Raw genomic sequence first — 27,895 nt, 5'->3', positions numbered from 1 at the left:
AACTCCTTTAAAGCCTCTTGCACACGAATGTAAGGGCTTCGTGGCCATGCTGCGGACCGCAAATTGCGGTCTGCAATGCACTGGCAACGCTGTGGGGCAGCCGCTGCGGATGGCAGACCCATTCACTTAAATGGGGACCGCGATCCGTCCGTTCCGCAAAAAGATAGAACAAGTTCTCTCTTTTTGTGGAATGGAGCACTTTGTAGTTCTTCTGTGGGGTTCCGTTCCGTGCTTCAGTTCCGCACCACACCACCGGATTTGCGGACTTATTCAAGTGAATGCGGGATACACAAGGCTGGTGACCCGTGTATTGCGGAACCGCCGTATGCAGTCCGCAGCACGGGCACGAAGCCCTTATGTTTGTGTGCAAGAGGCCTAAGGGAAATAACTCGCACAATTAACTACAATAAACAAATAACTTATTCCATTTTGGACAGTTTATTTTTACAGAATTACCAGTACTCAGAAGACAGATCAGGGAAAATATTCCTCAATATTCAACAGAATAACTTTCACATTCAATAGGCTGGGTGTGTAAAGGACTCACAATAAATAGCTTTACAAGACCCTCATAGTAGCGTCTTCCCTCTGTACCACCCAGGGTTGGCATAGTGCCCACCTGAACACACAGGACCGATGTAATGCATGGTCATGGTCTTGGTCTCAAATGTACTAAAAAGTAAAGTGTTTTAATTGTCATTTTCTGCTATTTACATGAGGGATGTTATCAGCATCAGAGCGATCAATCATGGGCACAAAATATTACTATATTTCTATCCTCGGTTTATTGTATTTGTTAATTTTATCATCTAATAATTATTTTTATAATTGACATTTATATACTATAAAGCCATTTCTGTTCGTTTTTGGTGGATCATGTGATGATGAAACAGGGCTACATTTTTGGTGGGTTCTAACATGCCATATAGCAGTGATATTGTGCTGGGTGGTCAATTACCGCATGGCAAAATAACGTGCCTTTTACTGTAAATTGCTGCAGTTTATGATGCATTTGCCTAAATGGCTTATACTTGTTTCATCTAAAGACAGGATCACAAGACCGCCACAGTTTGCTGCACAGTGCATGGGTGAGAATGTACCCTTTGGGCATCAGTAACCCGCTTCTTGGAATCATTAAAAGGGGTGGCCCATCTCAGACATTGGGAGCATATCGCTAGGATATGCCCCCAATGTCTGATAGATGCAGGTCTCAGAGGTTGGATCCGCACCTATCTTTAGAAAACAGTCCACAAAGTAAAGGAGAGTTAATCATGCATGTGTCGCCACCCTCCATTCATTTTTATGGGAGTGCTGAAAATATTTTGTCAGCCCCATGAAAGTGAATGGAGCGGTGGCCACACTTGCGCTTCATATTAATTTCTATCAGACTTCTGAAAATAGCCGAATGCGCTGCTTAACTATTTTCTGCACTCCCATAGAAATAAATGTAGGGTGGCTCTGCATGCACAATCACCCTCCATTTACTTTGGATGCTCTTTTCTAACGATAGGTGCGAGTTCCAGAGATGGGACCTGCACCTATACGACATTGGGGGCATATCCTAGTGCAGGGATGGCCAACCTGCCTACAGCTGAGCATGGTGGGAATTTTAGTTTTACAACAGCTGAAGGTTGGTCATCCCTGTCCTAGCGATATGCCACCAATGTATGAGATGGGCCACCCCCTTTAATACAAGCTGAACGCCTTAAATCCGCAAGGACATTTGGAGGTTGGGGAAAAAGTATGCAATGAGACGTGCACAAGTTTGGGAATAAATATGGACAAGGATTTTACTGGATTTTTATATATATTTACATCAGTAGAATAGAACATTTACAGCCATGTCCAGATGAGCGCCAGCAGTATTCTCAATATACAGATATTTAACAGAGCACAAGGCTAATTCTACACACCTATAAAAATCACATTTATTCATCAAATCAATATATTTATATCTGAACATTAAAGGCTATTATGGTAGGGAGCATTTACGTTAACGACATAAAATCACACTTGGCAGATTTTTTATGCATATACAGTGCTGAAATCAGTGTGTATTCAGAGTCCCACTGATTGCAATGGGAGTCAGAGCCGTAGTGGATACAGCACAGATTTTTATTTATTCTAATGCAGATTTCAAATTGCAGAAAAAAAAAAAAAAGTGACAGAAACTGTGGGCAGGTCGACACACACAGATTAGCTCTACTGTGGCGCGCAGGCAGACTCACACAGATTAGCTCTACTGTGGCTAAACCACAGTAAGACAGACTGCAAGTCTGCAGTATGAGGATTGGCCTCGGATTCTGCTGCACAGCAAATACAGGTCAGATTTTTCCACCACATATTTCAAACCACAGTTTGTTGCATGCCACCATTTACACCTTGCCCATTAACCCCATTTTGGGCTTATACTAGTGGTTAAGCTATTGTAGGTGCATTCTACTAAGCTAGTTGATAAAACAGAATCTGCCTACCCAACAGAATTATAGATAAGATGGATAGCAGCATCTTCCAGTAATATATGGGACCTCATGTATTAATATTGTCTTGGACATGTTGCCAAAAGCAACCTGGAATTTTTCTAAGCTGCCTTGGGCATGAAGCATGGATTAGGTAACAAGGTTATGCTTCTCCATATCCTAAGCATAGGGATAGGACTCATTAGTCTGCTGACTCCATGTTAAGGTTATAAATGAGCAGAATAGGAGGAGGGGAGAAGAGACACCGAGGGGTGGAAGGAGGACGTTTGGTCTTCAATGATCATTTTCCATTTTAAAAAGGATAAAAATGCACACTACAAAGTAAGGGTACGGCCACACGGTCAGGTTTCCTGATGCCGTTTTGGAAGCCAAAATCAGGAGTGGATCATAAAAGGCGAGCACATATAAAAGGACACATTTGACTTCTCTTTTAAATTCACTCCTGATTTTGGCTTCCAAAACTGCATGCAGAAACCCGACCACGTGGCCATAACCTAAGGTCTGAAGTGCCACACCAGGACACAAAAGTAGCAGCTGCTATTTACCCCATTCTTCCTTCAATAATCTCTCTAACTACACCTTTATTTAGATCACTACAGGTGACACCCAGATTTCCCCACCTTGTTGCATACTGACAGGTTCACGTTTAAGAAAGAAAAAACAACCAAAGAAAATTTTTAATAATTTACTAGATCTCAACATTAGTCCATCCTGATCTTCTGGTTGGTCATTCTGTAGATGATACTGTCATAGCCAGGGTCCATGTTCCAGAGGTTGTATGAGATTGCGATAACAGAAAGAGCCAGACCAATCATGATCCACAAGATGATGTTGAAGACGACCGCATAGTCAAAATTATATTCGTAGGCCAGATTGTATGGATCAGTGGGAGTACTCTAAAAAGACAAAATAAAATATATAGAAGCTTAAAGTAAGGATGAGGTCCCATTGCCTCACAAAGAAGAAGGTACACTTTGCTGTGGCTAAGCATTTTGTAGGCCAGGACACAATGAAGAACACATGAAAGTAGTCATAAAAAGGCAATGTTAAGTCTCAAAGAGCCAGTAGAATTGGGAATATACATTTGTGACTGTTTGGCACACTGAAAACAGGACTGAATTTGCCCCAAGGATTTATGTCAGGTTACAAGATCTAAAGAATCGACACCAGAGATAATGGCCGGCACCAGTTCTCTGTATGATAATTAAGGACTCCTTCTCAAGATCCTGTCCATTCATTGCACATTCTCTATCTATATTGTATTTTTTCGCTCTACAAGACGCATTATTCCCCCAAAATGGGGGGGGGGGGGGGGGGAATGTCAGTGTGTCTTATGGGGAGAATACTAATGATCGCTTCTATTATGGAAGAGCTCATTAGCACAATAGGACCGAGGAGTGGTAAATACAGTGCTCCCTGTGCTGACTCTACTCACCTCTCCCTGGTCTTCTTGATTCCGGACACTGTGCTGTGATCTGCGCACAGCGCGAGGACAGGACATGCTCTGTGACCTCACGCTGTCAGGTCATAGAACAGTGTGGCAGGAAAACCAATGGATCTCAGGAGCGGCAGCGGCACCCAGAACAGGAGAGGAGTTTATTTATTTAGTCTGAGCTGAGATCTCATCAACATTGGGGGTCTGAGCTGAGGCCTTATTTTCCTCCTCTAAACCCTAGGGCGAGAAATATGGTATATAGCCGTTTCTTCAGACACCGCTACATTATGCCTGAGGAACAGACCAGAGTTCTCTTGAAAGCTTGTTATGTAACTTTATTACTATTTTTTTAGCCATTAAATGTTATCAGACCGGTTTCTCTTAATGAGAGCAATAATCCATATTTTAGTACTTACAGCCGTTTGTGTTTCCAGGATAGAACGGCTCTTCCTCGTCAAGGGAGTCTCGAATGTTTCCACTGCGACAACTTCCACAATGGCATTTCCCCCATAGATACTGTGCATGTCATCTGCAAACTGTACAACATGGAGGTAGCTTAGATATCAGCATAAGGAAGTTATTTTCCCCCTTATGGCATATATTGACAAGAATATAGAAGACAGATTGTGGTTACATCCTAGGAAGAACACATTTGTTTAGCCACTTTACGTATCTCAGTCCAGAAAGGCTGAATCACAGGACAGTGCCACCACATGTGTATGTGCCATTGGTTTGGGAGCACCTCCAACATAGGTCTGTGCTGAGGCAGTGCATCTGTTTGAGTCGAACTGGGGTGAGATACCACCTGGTTATTAGTTTGTTTATTAGCTTCCTCTTTCTTACATCGGGCCGCCACTGCTGAGATGGCAACGGCCCAATGGTTGCCATGGCAATTGGGCGCCTTACAAAAGGTGTGTGGGCTGCCGTGTGCCGAAGGCTGATCAATGTTATGGAGGTAGAGCACCACACACTGTTGTTGCCGGTGCCAGCAAGGACTTGTAAGTCATAACCAAATAGTAGAAAATTGCGGCACACAGCTTCTTTTGTCTGCAGTTTATGACATTTATTAGTGTTACATCACATGGAATTTATGATCCAGTTACATTTCAGAAGATTTAAAGTAGTCACATTCAGTAGATTTGGCGACCGGACGTTTTGGCCCATCAAAACCTTCCTCAGCGGTCTATTATCTTGGTATGACTTCTTATGTTGAATGGCGCTGGATCTTCTAAAATGTAACTGGATCGTAAAGCCCATGTGATGTAACAATAATAAAAGGTCATAAACTGCAGACAAAAGAATGTAATAAATGTAAAAAAAAAAAAAATACACATAATTGGTATCGCCGTGTCCGTAACGACCTGATCTATAAAAGTATCATTACTAATCCCGCGCGGTGAACGCTATAAAAAAAAAAAAAAAAAAAAAAAAAAAATTTAAAAAAAACACAAACACAAGTGATCAAAAAGACTCAAAATGATAATAAAAACTACATCCCTTCCCGCAAAAAACAAGCCCCCACATAGCTACATTGATGAAAAATGTATGAATAACTTGAGGGGTGTCGTTTCTAAAATGTGAAGGCATGATGAGGGCTGGGCCAGTGGAGGGAGAACAGAGCCTCTCGGAGTAGGGGCTACATCCCCATTGTTCCTAGAGGCTCATTTTCATAAAATAAAAGTTTATTTTTCACAAAAACGGAGGCACATGGAAAGAAGGGACAAAGACTGTTAGCTTTAGCGGATATTAGCACATGTCTAACGTCAGATAGTTTAATAACCATGTTCCTGATGACAGAAGTCCTTTAAAGGGCATCTATCAGCAGATTTGTACCCATGACACTGGCTGACTTGTTACATGTGCGCTTGGCAGCTGCAGACATCTGTGCCCCATTACTGAGAAAAATGATTTAATATATGCAAATGAGCCTCTAGGAGCAATGGGGGGCATTACAGGGGGGATGTGGCAGTTGCAAAAAAAGGGGAGCCTCTAAGTGTGATGGCAATGCCCCTGTTGCTCCTAGACGCTCATTTACATATATTAAAACTCGTAAAGTGTATTACTGTAGTCCAGCGGCTGCATGAAGCGCACGGCGTCATAGCAACCAATGACGCCGTGCACTCCTGCTCTGAACAGGAATCCAGCCCGGCATACTACGGACCGCTCTCGGCCGTGTGCATTCGGCCTTAGTGTGAAGATTTTATTAGTACTTCCTATGGTAACAATTGAGTACTGAAAGAGTAATTATCAGAACCAATGGAGAGATCTGTTCATACCGTGAAACAAATCGTTAAGTTAGAATTTTTCACGACTCAAAAGGTAATGTCAGTACAGGAGCAGCTAGAGATTGGTCAGGTGAGTACAACCCAAAAAGCCTTTACTGTGAAAGACCTTCCATTTGGAAATATATATATATATAGTTGAATTACCTTCTGTAGACATTCTGACAGAATTCTGATGGCGTCCTTAAACTTCACAGAGTCCTCTCCATAACGTTTCTTGATCTCTTCCAGACCGGTAAACTCCAAGGCGTAAATGTCTGGAACGTTATCTTTAGCAAGATGCTTATGCCGAGAAAGCTGTTTAAAAAGGACAAATAATGTATTTATATAGAAATGCAGCACAATAGAAGCAGACATTTCTTCATAGTGAAGTTCTTGGTGGTGACCCATTTCTATTTTAGATGGATACAGAGATGAACATGTACTCAAGATGTATTAAAAGGGGTTGTCTACTTTCTTTAAATTTTATTTTATTTTATCTTTTTAAGTCACTGCTGCCCTATTCCTCCCAGCAAGGGAAGAATACTTACTGCTTCCAGCATTCCGGGTTGTCTTGACCAGACTTCCAGTCCCGCATGTAAACTTCCTGCATGTCCCGCGGCAGCCAATGACTTGGATCAGCAGTGATAAGTGCCGAAACGCCACATCAGTGAGGTCAGGCATTACGCGTAGCGGCGCAAGTCACAATGCCCATGCAGGACGTTAACGCGTGTTGACTGGAAGTGCAGAGTGCAGACATCCCAGGACCCACACAACTGGAACCAAGCGGCAGAGAGCAGGGAAGTATACTTCTATTCACAGGAGCCACTGGGTGGGGGTGAAGTGAGGATTTAGGAAAATAAATAAATAAATAAATAAATAAACATGGACAACCGCTTAAAGGGAGTCTGTCACCTCCATATGGCCATATACAGTGCTTACATCGCTCTATAGCACACCTATACAGGATTGTAATGGTACCTTTGTCTTTAGACTTGCACCAGCAGGAAAAAGGAAGTTTAATTAATATGCAAATGAGCACTCGCAAGTACCCAGGGGCGGTGTTCAGTGTGTAGGTGCCCAGGCTGCTCTGCCTTCTTTTCACTTTACTCCTCCCCAGTCTCTGTCTTTGCCCGCCCTCCAAGTCCTTTACGTCATCGCTAGGTCCGGCCGAGGGCATGCGCACTAGGTGAAGCGATGCAGTGCCCACAATGGGCATCACCGTGCACATGCCCCAGCCCGGTGAAGCAGTGCACAGGCGTGGGATCTTGGCCGGTGCTCTGCCAGATCTCTATACCGGAAGTGACGCGGCCGCACAGGAATCGGGCGGGCAAAGGAAGAGGCAAGTGAAAAGAAGGCAGAGCAGCCTGGGCACCTACACACTGAACGCCGCCCCTGGGCACTTGCGAGTACTCATTTGCATATGAATTAAACTTTGTTTTAACTGCTTGTGCAAGTCTGAAGAAAAGAACAAAGCTACCGTTACAATCCTGTATAGGTGTGCTACAGAGCCATGTAAGCGCTGTATATGGCCATATGGAGGGGACATGCCACTTTCACACTGGCGTTTTGGTTTCCGTTTCTGAGATTCGTTCAGGGCTCTCACAAGCGGTCCAAAACGGATCAGTTTTGCCCTAATGCATTCTGAATGGAAAAACGAGATTTTTGTATAACTTACCAGTAAAATCTCTTTCTCGCTCTTTCCTTGGGGGACACAGAAGACCTTGGGTATAGCTCATCTCCATAGGAGGCGTGACACTAAGTGAAAACTGTTAAGCCCCTCCTCCACAGCTATACCCTCAGCCTGGAGAGAGAGACTGCCAGTTGCGTGTCCAAGCAGTGAGAAAAGGCAAAGTCCAACAAGGAACCAACAAGCCAACTACCCAACGGGTAACAAAAACTTGGAAACAGTACAGAGAAAAACAATGAATGGGTGGGTGCTGTGTCCCCCAAGGAAAGAGCGAGAAAGAGATTTTACTGGTAAGTTATACAAAAATCTCGTTTTCTCGCCCAGTTTCCTTGGGGGACACAGAAGACCTTGGGACGTTCAAAAGCAGTCCAAAAGGGGGAGGGACCACAGCACCAAGGTGAAGCACCCGAAAGGCATCAATGAACCGCCGCCCGCAAACCCAGGCGGGGCAGGCAGCATCTGCCAAAGTCAGAGTATGCACCCTGTAGAACTTGTCAAGGCGTGCAAGGTAGACCTGTGGCCGCCTTGCCCAAATGCATGGCCGAAGCCCAATGCCTCCGGCCCAGGAGGCACCGACCGCTCTGGTGAAATGAACGGTGACACCAAGACAGAACCCTGCCCTAGGTGCGGGAACCTCAGCAATAGCCAATCTGAGCAAGCGGAGGACAACCACCCTGGAGTCCGTCAACCCTATGCACAGACCTCCTGGAAACCCAAGAGGCCGAACATCTACAAGAGTCGGAGATCTCCAAGGAAAAAAACGGCAAGGCCCAAACAACGTCCAAATAGGTGAGGTGTTGAAGCGAAAGGCAAACACCACCTTCAGAAGGAAGGAAGGAAGGAACGAACGAAGAAAAACGGGATGTAGAACAGCCCTGTCCTGGAAAAGACAGAAGGCTCGTAACAAAAGAAGGGCCATTCCGGCACCCGTCAGAGAAACGACTGATACAGAACACAACCGTACCGGACAGAGGGGTTAGAGAGAACCTCTGTAACGGCCCCAAGGACAAGATTGGAGCGCCGAGAGCTCAGTATATAGTCCCAGGGCGGTACCGAAGGACAGTACAGAGGAACCAAAGAGCCACTCCGAGGAAGGAGGTCTTGGCAGGCCCAGAGGGCCGGGAACGCTGGAAGAGGAAGAACAGCGCCGACACTAGACACCCCAAGTAAACGACAGAACCATGGGGAGAGAAATTCAGAGTGGGGAATGCACAGCTCCCCACAGAACCCCATACAAAAAAACCCCAAGCCTTACGACAGATCCTGGACGAAACACAGCCAGGAGTGGACAGTAGCGAACCCGCTGGAGTCGCCTGGCAAGCGGGCGAAAACCCAATGTGATCAGGCGCAGACCAGTAACACGGGCAGAAGGGTCGACAAAACTAGCCCCGTCGGCCCTCGAACAACGTTGTCCCGTATCCACCCGAGTGGGGGAGCAGAGGACAGATGGAAAAAACCCAAAGGATCCGCCAGATACCAGGAGAAGACAGGCAAAAATCCATGCTGATGTAACCACGTTGTACAGCCCCGGTGTGGGAGATCAAAGGACAATCCGGATCGAAAAAGGTAGTCCCCCCAAGTTATCAAGAAGGCAAGTCTACAGCAGGACCATGCAATCTGCACTCAGCGGGAGGACAGCACGCGGTAGACTCAGTAAATAGGCACACAGCTAATACAGCCAGTGTGAACCAGGGAGACAGCACGAGGCCAAAAGGAACACCGGAACCATCCACATGAACAACCATGCTCTCCCCAGAGGGGAGGACAGTGAAAGAACAGCCTCTGAAGTCCGGCGGGAAGCCACATCGGAGTGATCCGTACCGAGCGGGAGCCAAACAAAGCCGGCGAGATAAGGCAGCGGAGACAGAGGCCGGCATAACACCCTCCAACCGAAAGGAGGAGGGGAGGGCAACAGGGAAGCCATAGGCCAGCTGAAAAGCAGAACCCGCTACACTGAGAGACGCCCAGTCCACCGCCTCGCAGAAGGCGAATACCTTGGCGAACCCAAGGCGGAGGTCCTCCGGACCTGGGTAATCGAGCACCCAAGAGAAGTTGGGTGACCTTCCAGAGAATAGCAGCCCGAACCTGGCAGCAGATCAGACAGAAGCGCAGAGGCGCCAAGACGAAGGACTCATACCACACTGCATCCGAAGAGGAGGAAATTGCAGCAGGCAAGGGAATCGCAGTCCTGTACGAGCCAACGAAGCATTCGAGAGGCGCTGCAGACAACAGCACTCTCGAGCATGTGACCACTAGCGCAGGGGAACAATGCCGCGGGAGAACGAATGGGTACGCATCTAGGGACCACGAACACACCCCGGGCGGAAGGGCCACGAAAGGAATGAGTACCACCCAGCCAGGTGCAGTAGCGAACAAGTAGAGCCCGTCTACTGATAAAAAAGGTAGGTACCTTGAATACATTGGGCATTCATCTGCTGTTTGTTGGACACCACCTCAGGCCCACACAGTTGGACCGAATGAGCTCCTTAGAGAATAGTGCAAGGCTTGCTGGAAGCACCATAACCCAAGAGAAAAAAGTACATCTCAGGATAAAGGGGGGCATACGGACGAGCAGCCCCGTAAGCAGTGAGAAGGCCAACCCACCAATGGGAGAAGGCATACACGGCCCAAACAACGGATAGAGCGCACAAGAAAGTCCGCCCACTGCAAAAATAGTCACTCAGCGAAGAATCAGCCAGAGTCCAACCGTAGCAATGGAAGTGCAAAGTGCAACCCGAAAGGTAGTCATGCACAAGACTAGCACGGCATGCGATGGAACGCAAACAGTCCGCCCAGAAAAGGGGGAAAATGTACCTGGCAACCACTGCAGAGGCCTGCCCAAAAAAAGGGGGGGATGCCAAGGCCAGAACCTACTCCGGAAAGGTAGGACATACCATACTCCGCCCAGAAGGGGGCCATGCCCATGGCCGCACATATCCAGCAGAACGCAGGAAGGTCCACTTTAGTGAAAGGGGGCATGCACAGGTTATTCTATCATTAAGTGATTGTGCAAAAAAATCCACCCAACACCGAATGTCGTGAGAGTGCACCACTCCTCCAATGACGGGGGACGTGTACCAGTCCAGCACAGCATAAACAAGGACAGCCGTGGATCGTGTGAGCGTGCAAAATGCCGCCCATGGAATAATGGGGGGTTAAGCACAAGACCAGCACCGTATCCAATGGAAGTGCCAGCATTCCACCCAAGCTAGAGGGCAGGCTCCTGACCGGCAACGCATCCAGTGAGTGCAGTATTCCGCCCAGAAAAGGGGGTCATGCATATGGCCAGCCACGCATCCAGTGAGAGCGCCGCCATGGATGAGAGTGCACGTATGTCGCCTGAGGAAAGGAGACATGTCCATGGCCGGCAGCGAATCCAGTGAGAGTGCGGCACACCACCTACGGAAGGGGGGGTGGTCATGCAGATGGCCTGCAACGGATCCAGTGAGAGTGCAGTGTACCTATGAAAGGGGTTCACGCACACGGCCGGCACCGTATCCGGTGAAAGTGCAGTATTCCGCCTATGGAAGGTTTCATGCACATGGCCGGCAGCGAATCCAGTGTTCCGCCCATGGAAGGGGAACGTGCACAAGGCCGGCACCGTAACCGGGGAAAGTGCAGTACACCTCCTTATCCGGGGAGAGTGCAGTAGACCTCTCATGGAAGGGGTTCATGCACATGGCCAGCACCGTATCCGGTAAGAGTGCAATATTCCACTTATGGAAGGGTTCATGCACAAAGCCGGCAGCGAATCCAGTGAGTGCAGCGTCCCGCCTGTGGAAGGGGGTCGTGCATATGGCCAACACAGCATCCGGCGAGAGTGCAGCAGTCCGCCTAGAAAAAGGGGGATCATGCATGAGGCCAGGCCGCAGCCAGGGAGAGTGCAGTATTCCGCCTAGGAAGGAGGGTCATGCACCTGCAGCCACCAGAACTGGAGTGGGTGACGAAGTCTGGTCAGAAAAAAATTTGCATGCACTTGGCCAGCGCCGAATCCCGGGCGAGGGCAAGAAAAAACCGCCTGGGAGGCGCCGCGGCCGGGGAACACGACACACCGCCTAAGAGAGGGGGGCATGCATACAGACAGCAGTACTGAATGATGAGGCTCCCGCATCCTGCGCAGCCCACAAGTCCAGTTATTTAAAACAAAATAATAGTATTTTTTTTTTTTTTTTTTTTATTATTATTATTATTTCTATTATCATTATTATTTATTTATTAATATTACAGCCTCCCTGAGGCAGAAAGGGGGCCACCATACAGGGGCACAGGTCGTACAGGCCCTCAGGAGCCGGCCAGTACCCCAAGGGTTAACCGGCATCTGGCCTGGGGGCGGCGCAGCGAACCCCTGGGGGTGGGGGAACCTCCAGGCGGGAAGAATCAGCGCCTGGAGAGTTCCCGCCCCCCCCCCCCAGAGGCCAGAATGTTGCGGCCTAGCAGGCCGTGAAGCCGGGGCCTAAATTTTTGCGTCGCCCGGCTGACCGGGGCCGCAAGTATTTAAAGTATCGGCCGGGCCTAAGCCGGCCGCGGGAGCACCCGTACCGGTCGCGGGTGCCCAACCCGAGCGCCGGAAGTGCGCAGCAGGCCGCTAAACAAACTATGCAGCGCCCCGGCCGGCCGCGCCGCCATGGATGAGAGAATGCACCGACGGCCGGCCGGGACCCGTTGGAACACAGCGCTATCCAATGCCGGCTGCGGGAGCCCACCCGGCAGCCGGGAGAATCAGGGACCCGAGAGGAGCGTGAGGTGCGGCCCAGTAGGCCGCGATGTCTGGGCCCAAAGTTGTGGCGTCCGGCCAACCGGACGGATGGTCGGCCGGCCCAGTTATAGCATAGTGCGCACATGCAATGCAGACCGCGGGTGCTCACCCCGCGGCCCGGAAAAGTCAGGGGCCCGAGGAAAGAGCACCGGATGGTGCGGGCCAGCAGGCCGCGAAGCCTGGACTAAATTGTGGCTGCGCCCAGGATTACCCATGCCGTCAGGAGCGGCAGCAGGTCCTGAGCAGCGCACCGGTAAGCGCCCCCTCTTCGGTATGATCTATGGCGGGAGAGAGAGGGAGCAGATTGCCGCCTTGCGGCACCCCAGGGACCACCCTAGGTCCAGCAGGGCCACCCTATAGCCACTCTGCTATAAGAGACAAACATATTAAAACTGTCTTAGGTAAAGCAATGTCAGCCAGAGTCCTATGGGGGGTCAGTCACGCAGGAGACCGGGGAGGGAGGGGACGTAGGGCTGGAGAAGCCACTCTCTCACCACAGATGTCTTCGCCCTCGGTCCGTTCCAGCAGGGTCGCCCCTTCAGCTACTGGCACCGTAGTGGCAGGACGCTGGAAGAGGGGCTTGGCGTGCGGGCGACCCTTCCGCTGGCGGGATGCAGGGGAGCTGGGCTGCCCTGGTCCACCTTGCCTTCTGTGGGGGAGGCAGCAGTGCGGATGACCGGCACTGGCGCAGCTCAACCCCGGGAGAAACAGAGAGGTCTAGTGCGTCTCTGTTGTCCCGTATTCTGGAACAAAAAGAAAAGAAAAAGTAAAAATCAAAAATTTTAAAAACAACAAAGGAGAAAAGAGCCCTGCAGAGCAGGGAGTGTCTTGCCTCCTTGGACACTAAGCAAAAACTGGCAGTCTCTCTCTCCAGGCTGAGGGTATAGCTGTGGAGGAGGGGCTTAACAGTTTTCACTTAGTGTCACGCCTCCTATGGAGATGAGCTATACCCAAGGTCTTCTGTGTCCCCCAAGGAAACTGGGCGAGAAAGGATCCGCTCAGAATGCATCAGTTTGCTCCGTTCTGTCTCCATTCTGCTTTGGAGACAGACACCAAAACCCTGCTTGCAGCATTTTGGTGTCCGTCTGATGAAACTGAGCCAAACGTTTCCATGACACAATCTGGCACAATAGAAAACGGATCCGTCCCCCATTGACTTTCAACGGTGTTCAAGACTGATCCCTTTTGGCAATGTTACAGATAATACAAACGGATCCGTTCTGAACGGATGCATGCGGTTGTATTATCTGAGCGGATCCGTCTGTGCAGATCAGCGACGGATCCATACCAAACGCGAGTGTGAAAGTAGCCTTAATTCCAAGCTGTGGTTCTTCAGAGGAAAATCTTGTACATCATTTATTATTCCAGGTCCCAGTAGAACAGAAGCCTCAGCCAAACAGCTCCGAGAGCTCCTTGTCCTCTGAAGTTTTGTACATAGGACGCGAGCCTACTGGAAGGGTGGACAATATTCAGAAATACGAACTTCATTTTCTTGAATGTTCTGCTTCATTATCAAAATCCATCATCAGTTTATGAGACACTCACCAAACTTGGAATATCTTGAAGACTTTGCATTTCAGAGAGGAACAGTCTGTCAATCTGAAATAACAGGAATAATTGCCTATGATTAAGGATGTTTTTCATCTGACACATGTAAGCGAGTTCTAGTACAAAATACAGTGAAGAAACGGCTTTTACGGGATCACCCTGCAGTGCTGAAGCTTCCTTATACATGAATATAGATGCCATGTATTATTTAATACAGAAGGTGGTATAGATCCAATTCACTCAATCTCAGCACTTTTCTACTTCAGAACTGAACTCTTAAAAGGGGTTACGCCAAATGTTCATATTATCCCTGATCCACAGGATCGGGGATAACGAACTGATAGGTGGGGGTTTGACCTCTGGGACCCCCACTGATCCCAAATATGGTGGTCCCGCCCCCCCCCCCCCCCATTGTGATGGAGCGACAGGTCGATCATGCCCCATTCATTCTCTATCAGACTGCTGAAGTTAAAGTACAGTGCTCAGCCATTTCAGGAGGTTCAATAGAAAATGAATGGAACGCCAGGGCACATGCTCGACCTGCCGCTCCATCAGGAAGAGGGAACGTAACCCACGTTCTCAGAATTAGTGGGGGTCCCAGAGATTGGACCCCCGCTAAATCAGTTAGTTATCCCTTGCTAAAATCATTACCATTACTGCACCGCAGGTTAAACCTGGATTTCTGCATGTTACTAACCATGGGCGAGTGTGTGGGCACAACTGCTGTGCTGTAAATTGGCGTTAACGCTTGGCCTGCAGCGCCACACATCTATGATATGGAGCAGGGTTATGGCCTCTTTTACAGCACAGCTTTTTGCAGGGGTTTTAAAAGCTGAACCCCAAGTAAGAAAAGCAAAGAAGCACAGGCTTTCCTCCTCCTGAACTCACAGGATGGGACCATACACTTCTTCCAAATAACATATTATAAATGTACTGTATACATTACTATAGCCAGGAAAAACGTTACCCCGATAAAGGTGAAGTTCTACATGGAGGAAATATTTGTGTGCAGTAGGGGTGGGCGATATGAATTTGTGCAAGGATACAGGTTTTGTCTATATCGCTGGACCGCGATATGACCACAGAGCGGTAGTGAATTAATGCTTCTCACTCACCGCTCCGTGGCCTCCCGACTACGCACCGCGCTGTACTGGCCAGGGCCTGGCGTGCACACAGCGTCAGCACGCTGGCTGACGCTGTGTGTGACGACAGGTCCCGCCCAATGTATGCTGGGAAAGAAGACGCAACACCTGCGGACTCCATTAGCCAGCTGCTGCCGAGCACCCTGCAGGAAAGGTAAGTTTGGGGATCTATTTGCAAAGGATGGCCATGAGGCTGATGGCACGTGGCTCGGAGGGACATGTATGATTAGGATGATGGCAAATGCCATGGGGCTGATGGCACTGGCTTGGAGGGACATGTATGATGATGGCAAATGCCATGGGGCTGATTGCACTGGCTCTGGGGGACATGTATGAAATTTGTATTTTACTAACACTTAGTCTTCATCTTTACATTGTTTGGAAAAAGATCCGTCACACCATACACACATTAAACATTTCTTGAAAAGTTTTGTAATTTGCATTTTTTGTATACATACAGAAGAAAATATATATCGCATATTGCACATGCTTCAAATTATATCGTGATATAGATTTTAGGCCATATCGCCCACCCCTGGACTGCACAGCATCATGAACTTACTTCATCATTTTTATATAAAGATCCTAAAGACACAGAGGCAAGAATGGAGTTATCCTGCTCCAAGCGACTTCTCAGTTGTCGTAAAGTGACTGCAAGGTCTTCAAACACTGTGTTGGCCTTTCCAACCATGTACACTCTCTGGAGAGAGAATAAAAAAAACAAGGTGAATTCACAACCTTAAACGTCTTCAAATGGAAGTTGTAAAAGGAATATCGCATTTCTTCCATGCACAGCTCTGAAATTATGCATCTTAGATATCAGATGCAGAGGGGAAACTATTCTCACTCATTGGTTGCAAAGGCAGCATGGCCACATCCTTCTCTATATATTTCACTGGGTTTCCTACCAAAATGTAGAAGTTTAGTAGTAGGTCTACTGCTTTTTAAAATGGTTAGGGAAAATTGGTTTCTTGTCGGCTTGCAAACCAGTTCAGGAAAATATGCCGTCACTATATAACCCCATATTTAACCAATAGAAAGAAAGGAACTTCTGCACCACCGAATCAGCATAAAATAGACTCTTTATTGCCTCAGATAAATTCCATACAAGAGCCCGACTGGGTTGAAATGCGTAGGGGATGGACAGTTTCTTAAATAAGTATAAAGATGCGATTCAGAGTTTTTATGCTGATGAGAGGCGCTATAATTCCTGTTCTTTCTACAGTCTATTGGTGACCCCCCCCCCCCATGCATCCATCCAGGAGTTGTTTTTGATGGCTTTTTCCCTCCATTAATTGGCTACCATATGACCTATTCCTTAAAAATAATGCTCAGAGTAATAATAGAATTGGAACAGAGAATAGGAGGAAGCAGCGCTTTGAGAGTGAGGTGGTAACGTTATGTCGTGTAAAGGTTTAGTCCAGTTAAAGTGTTTACGTGCACACACAGATCACACTGAAACCAGCAGCACCCAGTACTGTCCATGCATGGAGGAGGAACAATCAACAAAGGAAAGAAGGTGACACTGGCCAAGAGCACTATGAGACGAAGGAGGTCCTGGGTATGATAAATCAAGATTTTGCAAAGATACTACATGAAGGACTGAAATGGCAAAAGTCTTAGAAAAGTTAAAGGGGTTCTGCACTTTCAATTAACTGATGATCTATCCTCTGGATAGATCATCAGCTTCTGATCGGCGGGGGTCCGACACCCGGGACCCCCGCCGATCAGCTGTTTGAGAAGGCAGCGGCGCTCCAGCAGCGCCGCGGCCTTCTCACTGTTTACCGCCGGGCCGCCCGCCCACTGACATCACGACTTGTATCAACTAGAGTGGGCGCGGCTAAGCTCCATTCTAGTCGTGACGTCAGTGGGCGGGCGGCCCGGCGGTAAACCGTGAGAAGGCCGCGGCGCTGCTGGAGCGCCGCTTCCTTCTCAAACAGCTGATCGGCGGGGGTCCCGGGTGTCGGATCCCCGCCGATCAGAAGCTGATCTATCCAGAGGATAGATCATCAGTTAATTGAAAGTGCAGAACCCCTTTAAAGGGGGAAGTCCGAGGTAATTAAAAATCTCTGACAACTTCCTCAATAGCTTAAAATAAAAATCACACACTCACCCCTTACTCCAGAGCTCCTCCGATACCCCTGACGTTGTTTACAAACCGCAGCGATGACCACTGCAGCCCATCACTGTCCTCAGCAGTCTACAGGCCAGGCGCCACATGCCTAGCACATCATCGACTCTGAGACAAAGGTTAGAAGGTTCCTGGCTGCCCGTCCATGGCCCACATGCAAAGTGTAGAGCCCATGTTGCCCATTCTATGGCAACAAAGATGGTGGTGGTGGTCATGCGATTGAGTCATTTAACCACTTTCTTGGCAGTCTCCAGCTGCATCCTCTTCTGCACAACCGCTGGAACAGTTCAGCTACCATCCTGGTTGCCATAGACGGGTCAGCAACAGTTCTGCACTATTTACATGGGCCACGGAGGGGCAGTCCTTCTGCCAGCAATGAGCCAAGTGAAATTTCTAGTGCCAAAATATGCACTTTAGGAGCATTAAGGAAAAAGTGGCCAACCCCTTTAAATTATGGCATCCTTAAAGAGTTATAGATACACAGATACACACATACACTCCTCAATATTTAAATTGCAACATCAAGGACAAGCCATAATGTTATGCAAATTGAAGAAGTAGCAGGTGTCATGAAGATCTGCAGATTATGATGTTTTCAAGCACCTAGCTCCAATCTGTGAAATGTGGGAGGGACATAAAAGCCAGATTGAAAGCAAAGTTTTTAGCCACATGAAACCTCAAAAATCTGATCAAGTTATATGAGCCTCAGGTTTGTCAATGTGACAGTTATCATTACTTGTCCCAAACTGAGAGGGACAGAATCCCTGAACTGAGAGACTTTATTTTAATCACTTCAGCAGAGCACCTAACACACTAGCCAGATACATGAGCAGTGTTCAACGTTCTGTGTCCCAGAGGTTGGGAGAACAACGAGGAACTGGAATGACCAGATGTTCACAGAGGCGAACCTCTGCACGGACAGATTCAGTTTAGAAGAATAGAGCGTAGTGGTCCATTCTGTACTGCAAGACAAATTGGAATGTCACATCCCAAGCTTAGGGAAGCAAGCAGTTTCTACACAAGCCATCAGAGGGCATTTGCATGACAATGGGCTACGAGCCAGATGTCCAGCTACAGGTGCTCCACTGACCTCACTCCTCTGTTCTCAATGCACAGCAAGACAGCAATGGAAGTCTATCCTCTTCATTGATAAGTCCCGCTTTTGTCTCGGATGCAACTATAGCCGGAGATTAGTCTGGAAACCATGTGGGCAACCAACACCATGAAAAGACATTTACAAGGTAACGTCACACCGGTCCTACTCCTGGGATTATGTTGTTGGGTGGCATAATATATGGTAGCCGAACCCCTCTTGGCTTTATTTCATGTACAGTAACAGCTCGTTGTCACATTGATTTAGTCACAGAGCCAGTAATACGGCCATTTCTCCAGTGTACCGGGGGCCATTTTTCAACAGGACAACACCAGGCTGCACGTTGCCTGTGCTACCGCGAGCAGTCTACATGGCCTAAACGTGTTACCGTGGCATGCAGCATCTCTGGAGCACCAGATCTTGCAGATGACTGGCGCACCCAAGTGCACTTAGTGTGGCAGAACATTCCTCAGACAACCAATACTAGCTTCATTCGTAGCATGCCAAGCCTTGTAAGTGCATGTATTTCTGGGTGTGGCCCTCATACGCTGATACTGAATAAAATCAATAGGTTTTGAATAATTTCCATATCATTAATATGTCTATCAATCCTGTGATTTCCAAACTTCCATGACTTTTCCTTCTAGGTGTTGCAATTTCAATGCTGAAGAGTGCGAACATATATTTTATATACACATACGTATACGCGCGTGCACACACACAATTACATACTACACACACTTACTTCTTCGATGGGGGCCAACTGTAGAACTAGTGGCATCTCTTCAGAAAACAGTGAATGGATGGAGTTCACCACACTATCAACACTGTAAGGAACAGCCTGTAAGACAACAGCAGTTATATAATAATATGTCAGAGCAGCGCTTGTACAGTAAAGAGCAGCACAATATTGGAATTTTACTTTGCATGGTCACAAGTAGCCTAATGGTAGAGAAAAAAAAACATGTATATCGGTTTCTGTATAAGCTGAGCGACAGTCCTCTGGGGGCATTTATAGCAATACCGTTTGCCCTTAAAGAAGTTGGCCACCTAACCAAAACTGTAAAGTGCTGTAAACTAGAAGCAACTTACTCTTGTGTTATAATAGAATTAGGGTGCAATGATATGCCCCCCCCCCCCTTCTACAGTATAGTCTCTTCACTGCTCCTGTCCATAAAGTGTCCGCCGAAGCAGGGTCATGTGACTAGACCCATCCAGCAGCGGCCTCCATTGAGTAATGCTGCGTCAGAAACTAGTGCATGCACAGTGACATGTACAATGTTATTCAACGGAGGCCACCTACAGATTCATCTGGTCATGTGTCTCTCCATCAGCAGCCATGTTCCAGACAGTCAGTGAAGAGACCGTACTGAAACAAGAGGGAGCGGACTTCTGATGAGGTCATCAGAGCTATTCCATTATAATGGTATAAGGGCAAGTCACATATTGAAGGTGGCCATCCCTTTAAGGCCTCTTGCATACGAACATGTGCGCCCTGTGGTCATGCTGCGGCCCATTCACTTTAATGGGTCCGCGATTCAGACATTCCGCATAAAGATAGAAGATGTCCTATCTTTTTGCGGAACGGAAGTACGGGACGAAACCCCACGGAAGCCCTCCGTAGTGCTTCCGTAGGGTTCTGTTCCGCACCAATCCGCATCTCCGGATTTGCGGACCCATTGAAGTGAATGGGTCTGTATCCGTGATGCGGAATGCCCACAGAGCGGCAATGGGGCGCACACGTTCGTGTGCAAGAGGCCTAAATAGTAGATCTGGAAGTATATGAAGCACTTCGGCAGTGTATCCCTGCATAATCAGGCAGACTTGCAATTCAGAACCTGTAGAAAATGAAGGGGGAGGGTCAGAAGATCAGCCATGTTTATTATCATCCAGGTTTACCAGAAAGTACGAAGAAACCATAAGACTACCGTAATTTTCAACAAGTTTACAAATGGACAATAATAGATTTCTAACAGGAAAGGAAATGCTTTGTTACAAAATGGTAATGGTTTTCCTCAGATTGAAGCATTATACTAGCAGGCTCTTCATTAAAAGTTTGAGTTGAGCTTTTTTGTGTGATGGTTCTCTACTGTTACATGTGGTTTATGTACTTTGTCATGGCCGCCTGATAAACTATTACATATCAGGTCCCACCGATTGAGTTTTACTGAAATTTTTATTATTATATGACTCCCAACATTACATTTCTATTAGCTGGCTGTCTATGCACTTCTGTGTTTTGAGCTGGCCAACCATTTCTACCTGGGCCCACAGTTATGCCCTGTAGTGTGCCTGCAACTAATGACTACTGAAGTGTTAGACAAGTACCTCACCGTTCACTTAGCAAAGATAGAAAATCGGTTCTCGGAGACGGTCGGTGCCTCACTGACAGTAGGTGTGAAATATTTGCACACATTTACTGGACCAATAATGCTGCGAGTGCCAACCCAACCTCGGGTCCATTGTCTCGTACTCAAATGATGCTGGATCTACGAGACGGTAGAACAGAGGTTGGCCTGGAACTCGCACCATCATAGATCACTACGATGCAGTCAGCTCACAAGAGCCACTGTTGGCCCAGGAAACGTGGCCGTCACACGGAGGGCATAATGCATCAATGTCACTTGGGATGTGAATACTTACATTCTCTACTGGGTAAGAAATCGCATTATCTGACAGAGGAAGTTTGTCCACACCGGTGACAGTTACTAAAACAGTGGCACGTGGACGCTGAAATATATTGCCAACTCCAAGCCCAGGCCAAGGCAGATCCTGAAGGACACAAGAAGAGACATATTGTTCTATTAACTATACACACAAGACACAGCAGTCTCTAATACATATATCCAAAAGATAAAAATAAAAAAAATAAAAAAAAAAAAGAAGAAAATCGTACAACTCCAAAGGCAACAGAAATGGAACAATTACTAACGTGGCGGACAAAACAATAATTAGCTAATGTAAGCCCTCTCGCCATTGCATCTGCAGTGGTGAGGAGGTGTAATTACACCCAAGCAATCCCATTGAAATGAATGGGACGGTTTGGGTGTAATTACACCTGCTTACCACTGCAGATGCAACGGCGAGAAGGTAAACAGTGAAGAGGAGGCAGCGCTGGCATGGGTGGCGGACCCCCACCGATCTGATATTGATGACCTATCCTGAGGATAGGGGTACATGCTTTGCACTGCATTTTTGTAATTGTTTTACATTATGTCCAATAAGGGGCCTGGCTTAACAGTAAAGGTGCATGGCTTAAAGGGGTAATCCGAGACTAAAAAATTCCCCCCATAAGCCCGGGTCCCTCACACTGAATACCCTTACCCGGTTCCCCTTGCTGCTCCTTGTCCCCGCACTGCCGCATCTGCTTCTTTTCCCTGTGCGTGGATGAAAACATCCGGTGTCGCGGGGAGCAGCCAATGGCAGGCGGTGACAGGCAGGGACGAGCCTCCCTAGTATAACGGGTGACAGGCTCGTCCCCCCCCCCCCCCCCGACATCAGATGTTTTCATCCATGCACGGGGAGAAGCATTTTTTTGGAGTAAAACTAAGCCAACTAGACTATGCAGTCCAACTATTGGACTCATTTACCATCCAGCATCAGCCCAGATGACAAATGTGGCGCAGTTTTACATCGTCTAAGCTTACACTATCTTACTGTTAGGCAGCATTAGTAAACCTGCCCCAGTGCAGACCTACCTCTTCAACTGAAAAACCCATAGACAAGGCAATCACATCTGGAATCCGTTCTCCTGGAAGTGGCCAGTTTCCTGACCTGAAGATCTGGTTTTGGGGAGACTTCAAGACACTAAAGTCAGCAGCTGCAACTAAAATATAAAATAAAATGAATATACCGTACATTAGTCATTTTCATAGTGATCGATATATATATAAATTATTAATAATAATAACCACCACCATCAGCAGAAGAAGTACTCCCCTGCTTTGCCAGCATGAGGCTGTCTAAGATGATCACTTTCTACATGGCCTGTGAGGACATTATTTTTATGGTCTTCATGTAAATCTTCAGATGCTGCAGGGGAAAATCTATGGCCGGCTGCAACTTCCCACAACAACCGATCATATTCAGCTTGTAAATACAGCCACCAATACCATTCACATTTATGGGAGCAACAGATATGCAACTAGGATCATCCAGATTTACTGTCCTTTTTAGGGTTGTAGTGGGTATCGAATTATCAATACTTTTGTACCGGTATCGATTCAATACCAGGATTTGACATTTATCGATACTAGTATCACAGAACATGGTGCACACTGCTCTCAGCGCGCTCCATGTTCTCCTCAGCAGCACAGAGAGAAGGAGTCTCTCCCTCCCCATTGTGCCGCTGCCACCAATGAAAATAGAGAGGGGTGGAGGAGGGGAGGAGCTGTGGCCACTGCGCCACCAATAAAGATAAGTAACTTATTAACACAAATATAGGCGGCGGGTGGCAGCTGCAGAAACACATACCCAGCACCTCACCTTTATGACAGGGCGCTGCGATCCGTGGCAGTTAACCCCTCAGATGCCGCAGAACAGCCGGCACCCACCTCTTGTATTTGTATTAAAAGGTAACTTCTCTTCATTGGTGGCGCAGTGCGCCATTCTCCCCCGCCAGCATTATAATCATTGGTGTCAGTGGCCACAGGGTCTCCTCCTCTTCATTGGTGGTGCAATGGCAGCTTCTGATTGGAGCCCCAGCAGTGTAATCCTGGGGCTCCGATCAGTTACCATGGCAGCTAGGACAATACTGAAGCCTTGGCTGCCATGGTGAGCTCCCTGCTGCCGTGTGTAAGGAGTGTGTATGTATATGTTAGAAAAAAAAAGTGTAGCACACCACGTGTTTCTATCCTGCAGAGTTTTTTTTTGTTGTTTTTTTTTTTTTATAATAGAACTCTATTGTGACGGATGTGACAAGAGTGACGTGAGCCTACAATCAGCTGGCTTCTTCAGATTTGTCTCGTACACATAAAGGTGGTTTGGGACCTCACATTATTCTGGTAAACCCTAGCTAGATCCCACCAGAAGCCATCCATGTGTTTACTATACACACTTGTAGACCGGCGCTCCCCGACCTGACACATACCTGCCATACACACCACACTGACTATATGCTGACTGTAAATACAGAGCTTTACAGTCAACAAGCCACTCCAAACCCTTGAAGAAACCTACAGCCATCTTATTCCGGACTTCCCCCACCATTCTTATTCATAAAGGTACCCTTGAGCATAGACAATACCATCAAGCAGCCGCTTCACACATTATCTATAATCCGTAGATTGCATGATTTATAATGTTAGACTAAATATCTCTGCACGGAGCGCAGTCTGATAATGGCAGACGTCTTGTAGAATACTGGTTTACTGAGAGGAGGACCAGAATCACATATCATCGCTGATTCCATGATAGAACCAGAACATTAGAGAACCCTTCAGAAAGTCTGAGAAATCCTTGTGCTACTGAACTACAAATGTGAACTGGAGCAAGAACTGGGTCACAGTTTTAGGCAAAATACAAGTCAGTCAAGCCAGGTGTTTGAAGTGTTTTTTGACCCAAAAACCCACTATTAACAAAAATGTGTGAAGGAACAGTTCGGGCATGGTCACATGACAGATTTAAAAAATTCACCACCTTATTTTCGGCGCTTTTTTTTTTTTGCATGTTTTACACTTTTTTTTATCCAATGGGTGTTCAATACAAAACTGCATTTTCATTTTGTCGTTTTTGGCACAAATTCACACAAAAAAAAAAAACTCATGGATATGTACAAAGCTATTTATCTAATACTCCCCATTCATGTCAATGGTAGTTTCAGAGCGGATTACGCCCCAAGATTGGGCTTGCTGCTCCTTTTTTCCATGTGGAAAAAAAATAAATAAAAAGTTCTGCTTCCCATTAAAATGAATAAGAAAATGTTTTGAGGCGTTTTTTGGAGCAGATTTTGAAGTGGAAGAAGTGCTCAAAAAAAAAAAAAAAGTGTGAACAGGCCCTTGGGGAAAATGTTCCAAATGACAGATGGTGCGGCTGTTCTAGAGAGTGTGTAGATCTGAGGACATAGTGCTCTCTGCTATATCCACATCCAGTCACGCCTCACCGCTGATTGCAGCTCCTTTCTCTTCATTACCGTAAAAATTCTGTGGCGAACATGTCCACCACCAAAATACGTTTTACAGGATTTAATTTTTTTTTTGCTAGGCTGCGAATGACAACGTTATAAATGTTCCCTACAAACAAGCGCCACCTTAATGGGTGACTCTGCTGGGTCTCCACACATCTGACTTGGCGCCATATAAATTCACAAACTTGACTTTCCCACCTTGAATTTCACAGGGGGAAGATGGCCATCGGTCACCTTATGTATTTGGTAGATGTGAGGAAGGGGTTTCATGACAGGAAACACAGCATTTTATCAAAACTATTGATTTTTAAAGATGTCCTTCAAAAATCACAACCAGATTCCAGCTTAGGCTACTTTCACACCTGCGTTAGGTGCGGATCCGTCTGGTGTCTGCACAGACGGATCCGCACCTATAATGCAAACGCTTGTATCCGTTCAGAACGGATCCGTTTGCATTACCATGCATTGTTCATGATAATGCAAACTGCTCCGTTTTGACTTACACTGAAAGTCAATGGGAGGCGGATCCGTTTTGAATTGCACCATATTGAGTCAGTGAAAACGGATCCGTCCCCATTGACTTACATTATGTGCCAGGACGGATCCGTTTGGCTCAGTTTCGTCACACGGACACCAAAACTATGCAAGCAGCGTTTTGGTGTCCGCCTCCAGAGCGGAATGGAAGCTGAACGGACGCGAACTGATCATTCTCAGCGGATCCTTATCCATTCAGAATGCATTGGAGCTAAACTGATCCGTTTTGGGCCGCTTGTGAGAGCCTTGAAACGGATCTCACAAGCAGACTCAGAAACGCCAGTGTGAAAGTAGCCTTACATTTTTTTCCAGAGGCCTTGTGAGAATGAATGAATCAACCTACCGTATTTTTCGCTCCATAAGGGCTCATGCACACGACCGTATTGTCCCGCACTCACATGATATTATGAGTGTGGGACAATAGCCCCGTGGGCGGCTCGATGCGCACAGCATCATAGTAACCTATGATGCTGTGCGCTCCCGTGCGCACGATGTATGCCGCTCCGGGACATATGGCCCGCTCACGGACCGTATATTTCGGAGGGCATACGGTCGTGTGCATGAGCCCTAAGACAACCTCCCCCCCCCCCCCCAATAAAAACGCTTCCTGGTCCTCTCTCGTCAACTGTGCTGCTACTGCGCACAGCGTGTGGACATCAGCGCGCTGCGATCTCACACTGTGCTCGGCAGGAAGAGATGGAGCTGGATCCTGGGAGCAGAGGTGTCCGGAGCAGGAGAGGCAATTGGATCTTTTTTATTTTATTTGCTCTGAGCAAGTGGGTCTGTACTGAGGTCTGGGGGTCATTCACATTGAGAGTCTGAGCTGACGTCTAATAATTTAATTTCATATTCTCCTCCTCTAAAATCTAGGTTCATCTTATAGGACGAAAAATATGGTAAATGGTGAGTATTCGTCCACGCTTACAGCTGGCAAATCCCCCTGCCTTCGGGCAGCAATGTGTATCTTACAGCCTTGTCCTCCGAGATTTCTGACAGAGCGTCCCGTATGAGATGGGTCACATGTGTATACGGAAACCCATGAGACACAGGGTGCAGCAGAGGACAAGGAGGAAGGAGACAATCCTACATGAAATATTAAAGGGGTTCTCTGAGACCAGGCAGGGTACAGGGGTTAAAACACGCATGTCATCGCTGCCAAACAACGGCGTGTCTGCTGCCACCACTGACTGCCCAGCAGCAATGACATGAGTGTCGATGGCACACTTCCAATGCAGTGGGCACCAGAAGTAGATGATAAAGGAGCGCCCCGCTGAAACCAGAGCCCTGGTGACAGGCGAGTTTTTTTTTATCCTCTGTACCCTGCCTGCCCATAAGAAAAGGGGCTCCCAATCTCAGAGAACCCCTTTAACGCAGTATATGGCAATGGCAGAAAGAAAGAGCTCCACGTAGTTATGGGAAATGGGAAGTACTCTTCTGGAAATTACTGCCAAATTCTTAAAGAATAAGGAACTCAGTAAGCGGGGAAGGAAATCACAGAGACGTCTTCTTCCACCGCTGAGAGGCTTTTCATTACAACGCGGCATGAAAGAGTTAAACAAAAAGGAGAAGAGTGCATGGCCCATCATCCATCATGTGATGGAACAGTAGTCACACAGCCGTGAACAAACACAATCCCCTGGTATGTAGTGGTATATACCGCCTGGGTCACGCACGGGGCCCTCGGATGATATGCGCCTCTGCCATGTTCCTCTATCATTCAGATAATCTTAAAAAATATAACGTCTGAACCAGTGAGGGGCAAAGAGTGGCCCTTAGGTGCTCATCCCGAGGGCCCCATCTCCTGCTTGTGTAACGTATAGGGCAGCAGATCATGCATGTTCTATCATATAATGTATCAGGCTCCACAGTAATGGGCGGGAGACCCCCACAGATCCCAAAAACATAAAAAGGGCCCCGTGTCCCCTGTTTTTTTTTAGCAGAACAGTCACCACCCATACTGTAGTGTGGGGGACTGCAACCTCCTGTTACAAAACTATCACTCTCAATATGCACTCTTGGAAGATCCATAGACGTGAATAGGGCATGCTAGGAGTTGTGGAGCGCCGGGGGTTGCTGACCTCTGCTGTAGGATAGAATTGGTGGGGACTAGGAACGTGCAGCCACTGCAGATGGGGGTGGGTCATAATATGTGGCCCTTGGGTAGATTAAAGGGCCACATCTAAGGTCCTCCTGGAGTAAAACAATATATCACATGGTAAGGAGAAGGTTAGTATTAGGGGGCAGTAAGGGTCCACCCCATATGCTGGAATGAATGGACTATATAGTGGACCTGCTATCATGTGACATACAAGATTAACCCCTCACAGCCGGGCCTCCAGCTCCTTCACTGCATACAGCAGGCTGCCATGACACTTCCCCTCCCAGTACAGTACAGGGACCGTCACCACTGATCCCACACATTATACACCACCCCCGATCACACCGGATGGGGCTCCTAGAAGCAGTCAGCTGACACATACACAGGGGACTGAATGGGAGGTGGTGGCCCGGGACCCAGCCTCACCACTTACCTGCTACGATCGCAGAGAGGAGGGTGAGCGCTGCTGGACGAGCCATAGTCACTGCTGATGACACGACGACCGGTTACCAGAAGCCGATCCAGCAGACCCGCAACCCCAGAATGAAACTAGATCAGGACGTCTGTTCCCGGAGAGCTGCTGACTGACAACACATCAACCAA

At 47.4% G+C, this 27,895-nt stretch overlaps 2 protein-coding genes across 2 annotated transcripts in view; one reads left to right on the top strand and one right to left on the bottom strand.

Annotated features, from left to right (window-relative positions):
* Window positions 1-14,097, top strand: part of C7HXorf38 (chromosome 7 CXorf38 homolog) — a 68,459-nt gene extending 54,362 nt beyond the window's left edge. The window contains exon 7 of the mRNA XM_044300690.1: window positions 13,991-14,097. Coding sequence (XP_044156625.1) covers window positions 13,991-14,046 — 56 coding nt within the window. The 3' untranslated portion in view covers window positions 14,047-14,097. The remainder of the gene's footprint in view (window positions 1-13,990) is intronic.
* Window positions 433-27,895, bottom strand: ATP6AP2 (ATPase H+ transporting accessory protein 2). Its single transcript, XM_044300688.1, has 9 exons — window positions 27,726-27,895; window positions 22,235-22,362; window positions 21,180-21,308; window positions 19,282-19,377; window positions 15,875-16,012; window positions 14,168-14,221; window positions 6,345-6,494; window positions 4,332-4,451; window positions 433-3,376 (listed from the first exon to the last, which is right to left on the bottom strand). The coding sequence occupies exons 1-9, from the start codon at window positions 27,769-27,771 to the stop codon at window positions 3,182-3,184; spliced, it is 1,056 nt and encodes a 351-aa protein (XP_044156623.1). The 5' UTR covers window positions 27,772-27,895; the 3' UTR covers window positions 433-3,181.

The sequence above is a fragment of the Bufo gargarizans genome, chromosome 7 (genome assembly GCF_014858855.1).
Source record: "Bufo gargarizans isolate SCDJY-AF-19 chromosome 7, ASM1485885v1, whole genome shotgun sequence".
Lineage (NCBI taxonomy): Eukaryota > Metazoa > Chordata > Amphibia > Anura > Bufonidae > Bufo > Bufo gargarizans.
This window is presented reverse-complemented; position numbering and strand designations above follow the sequence as displayed.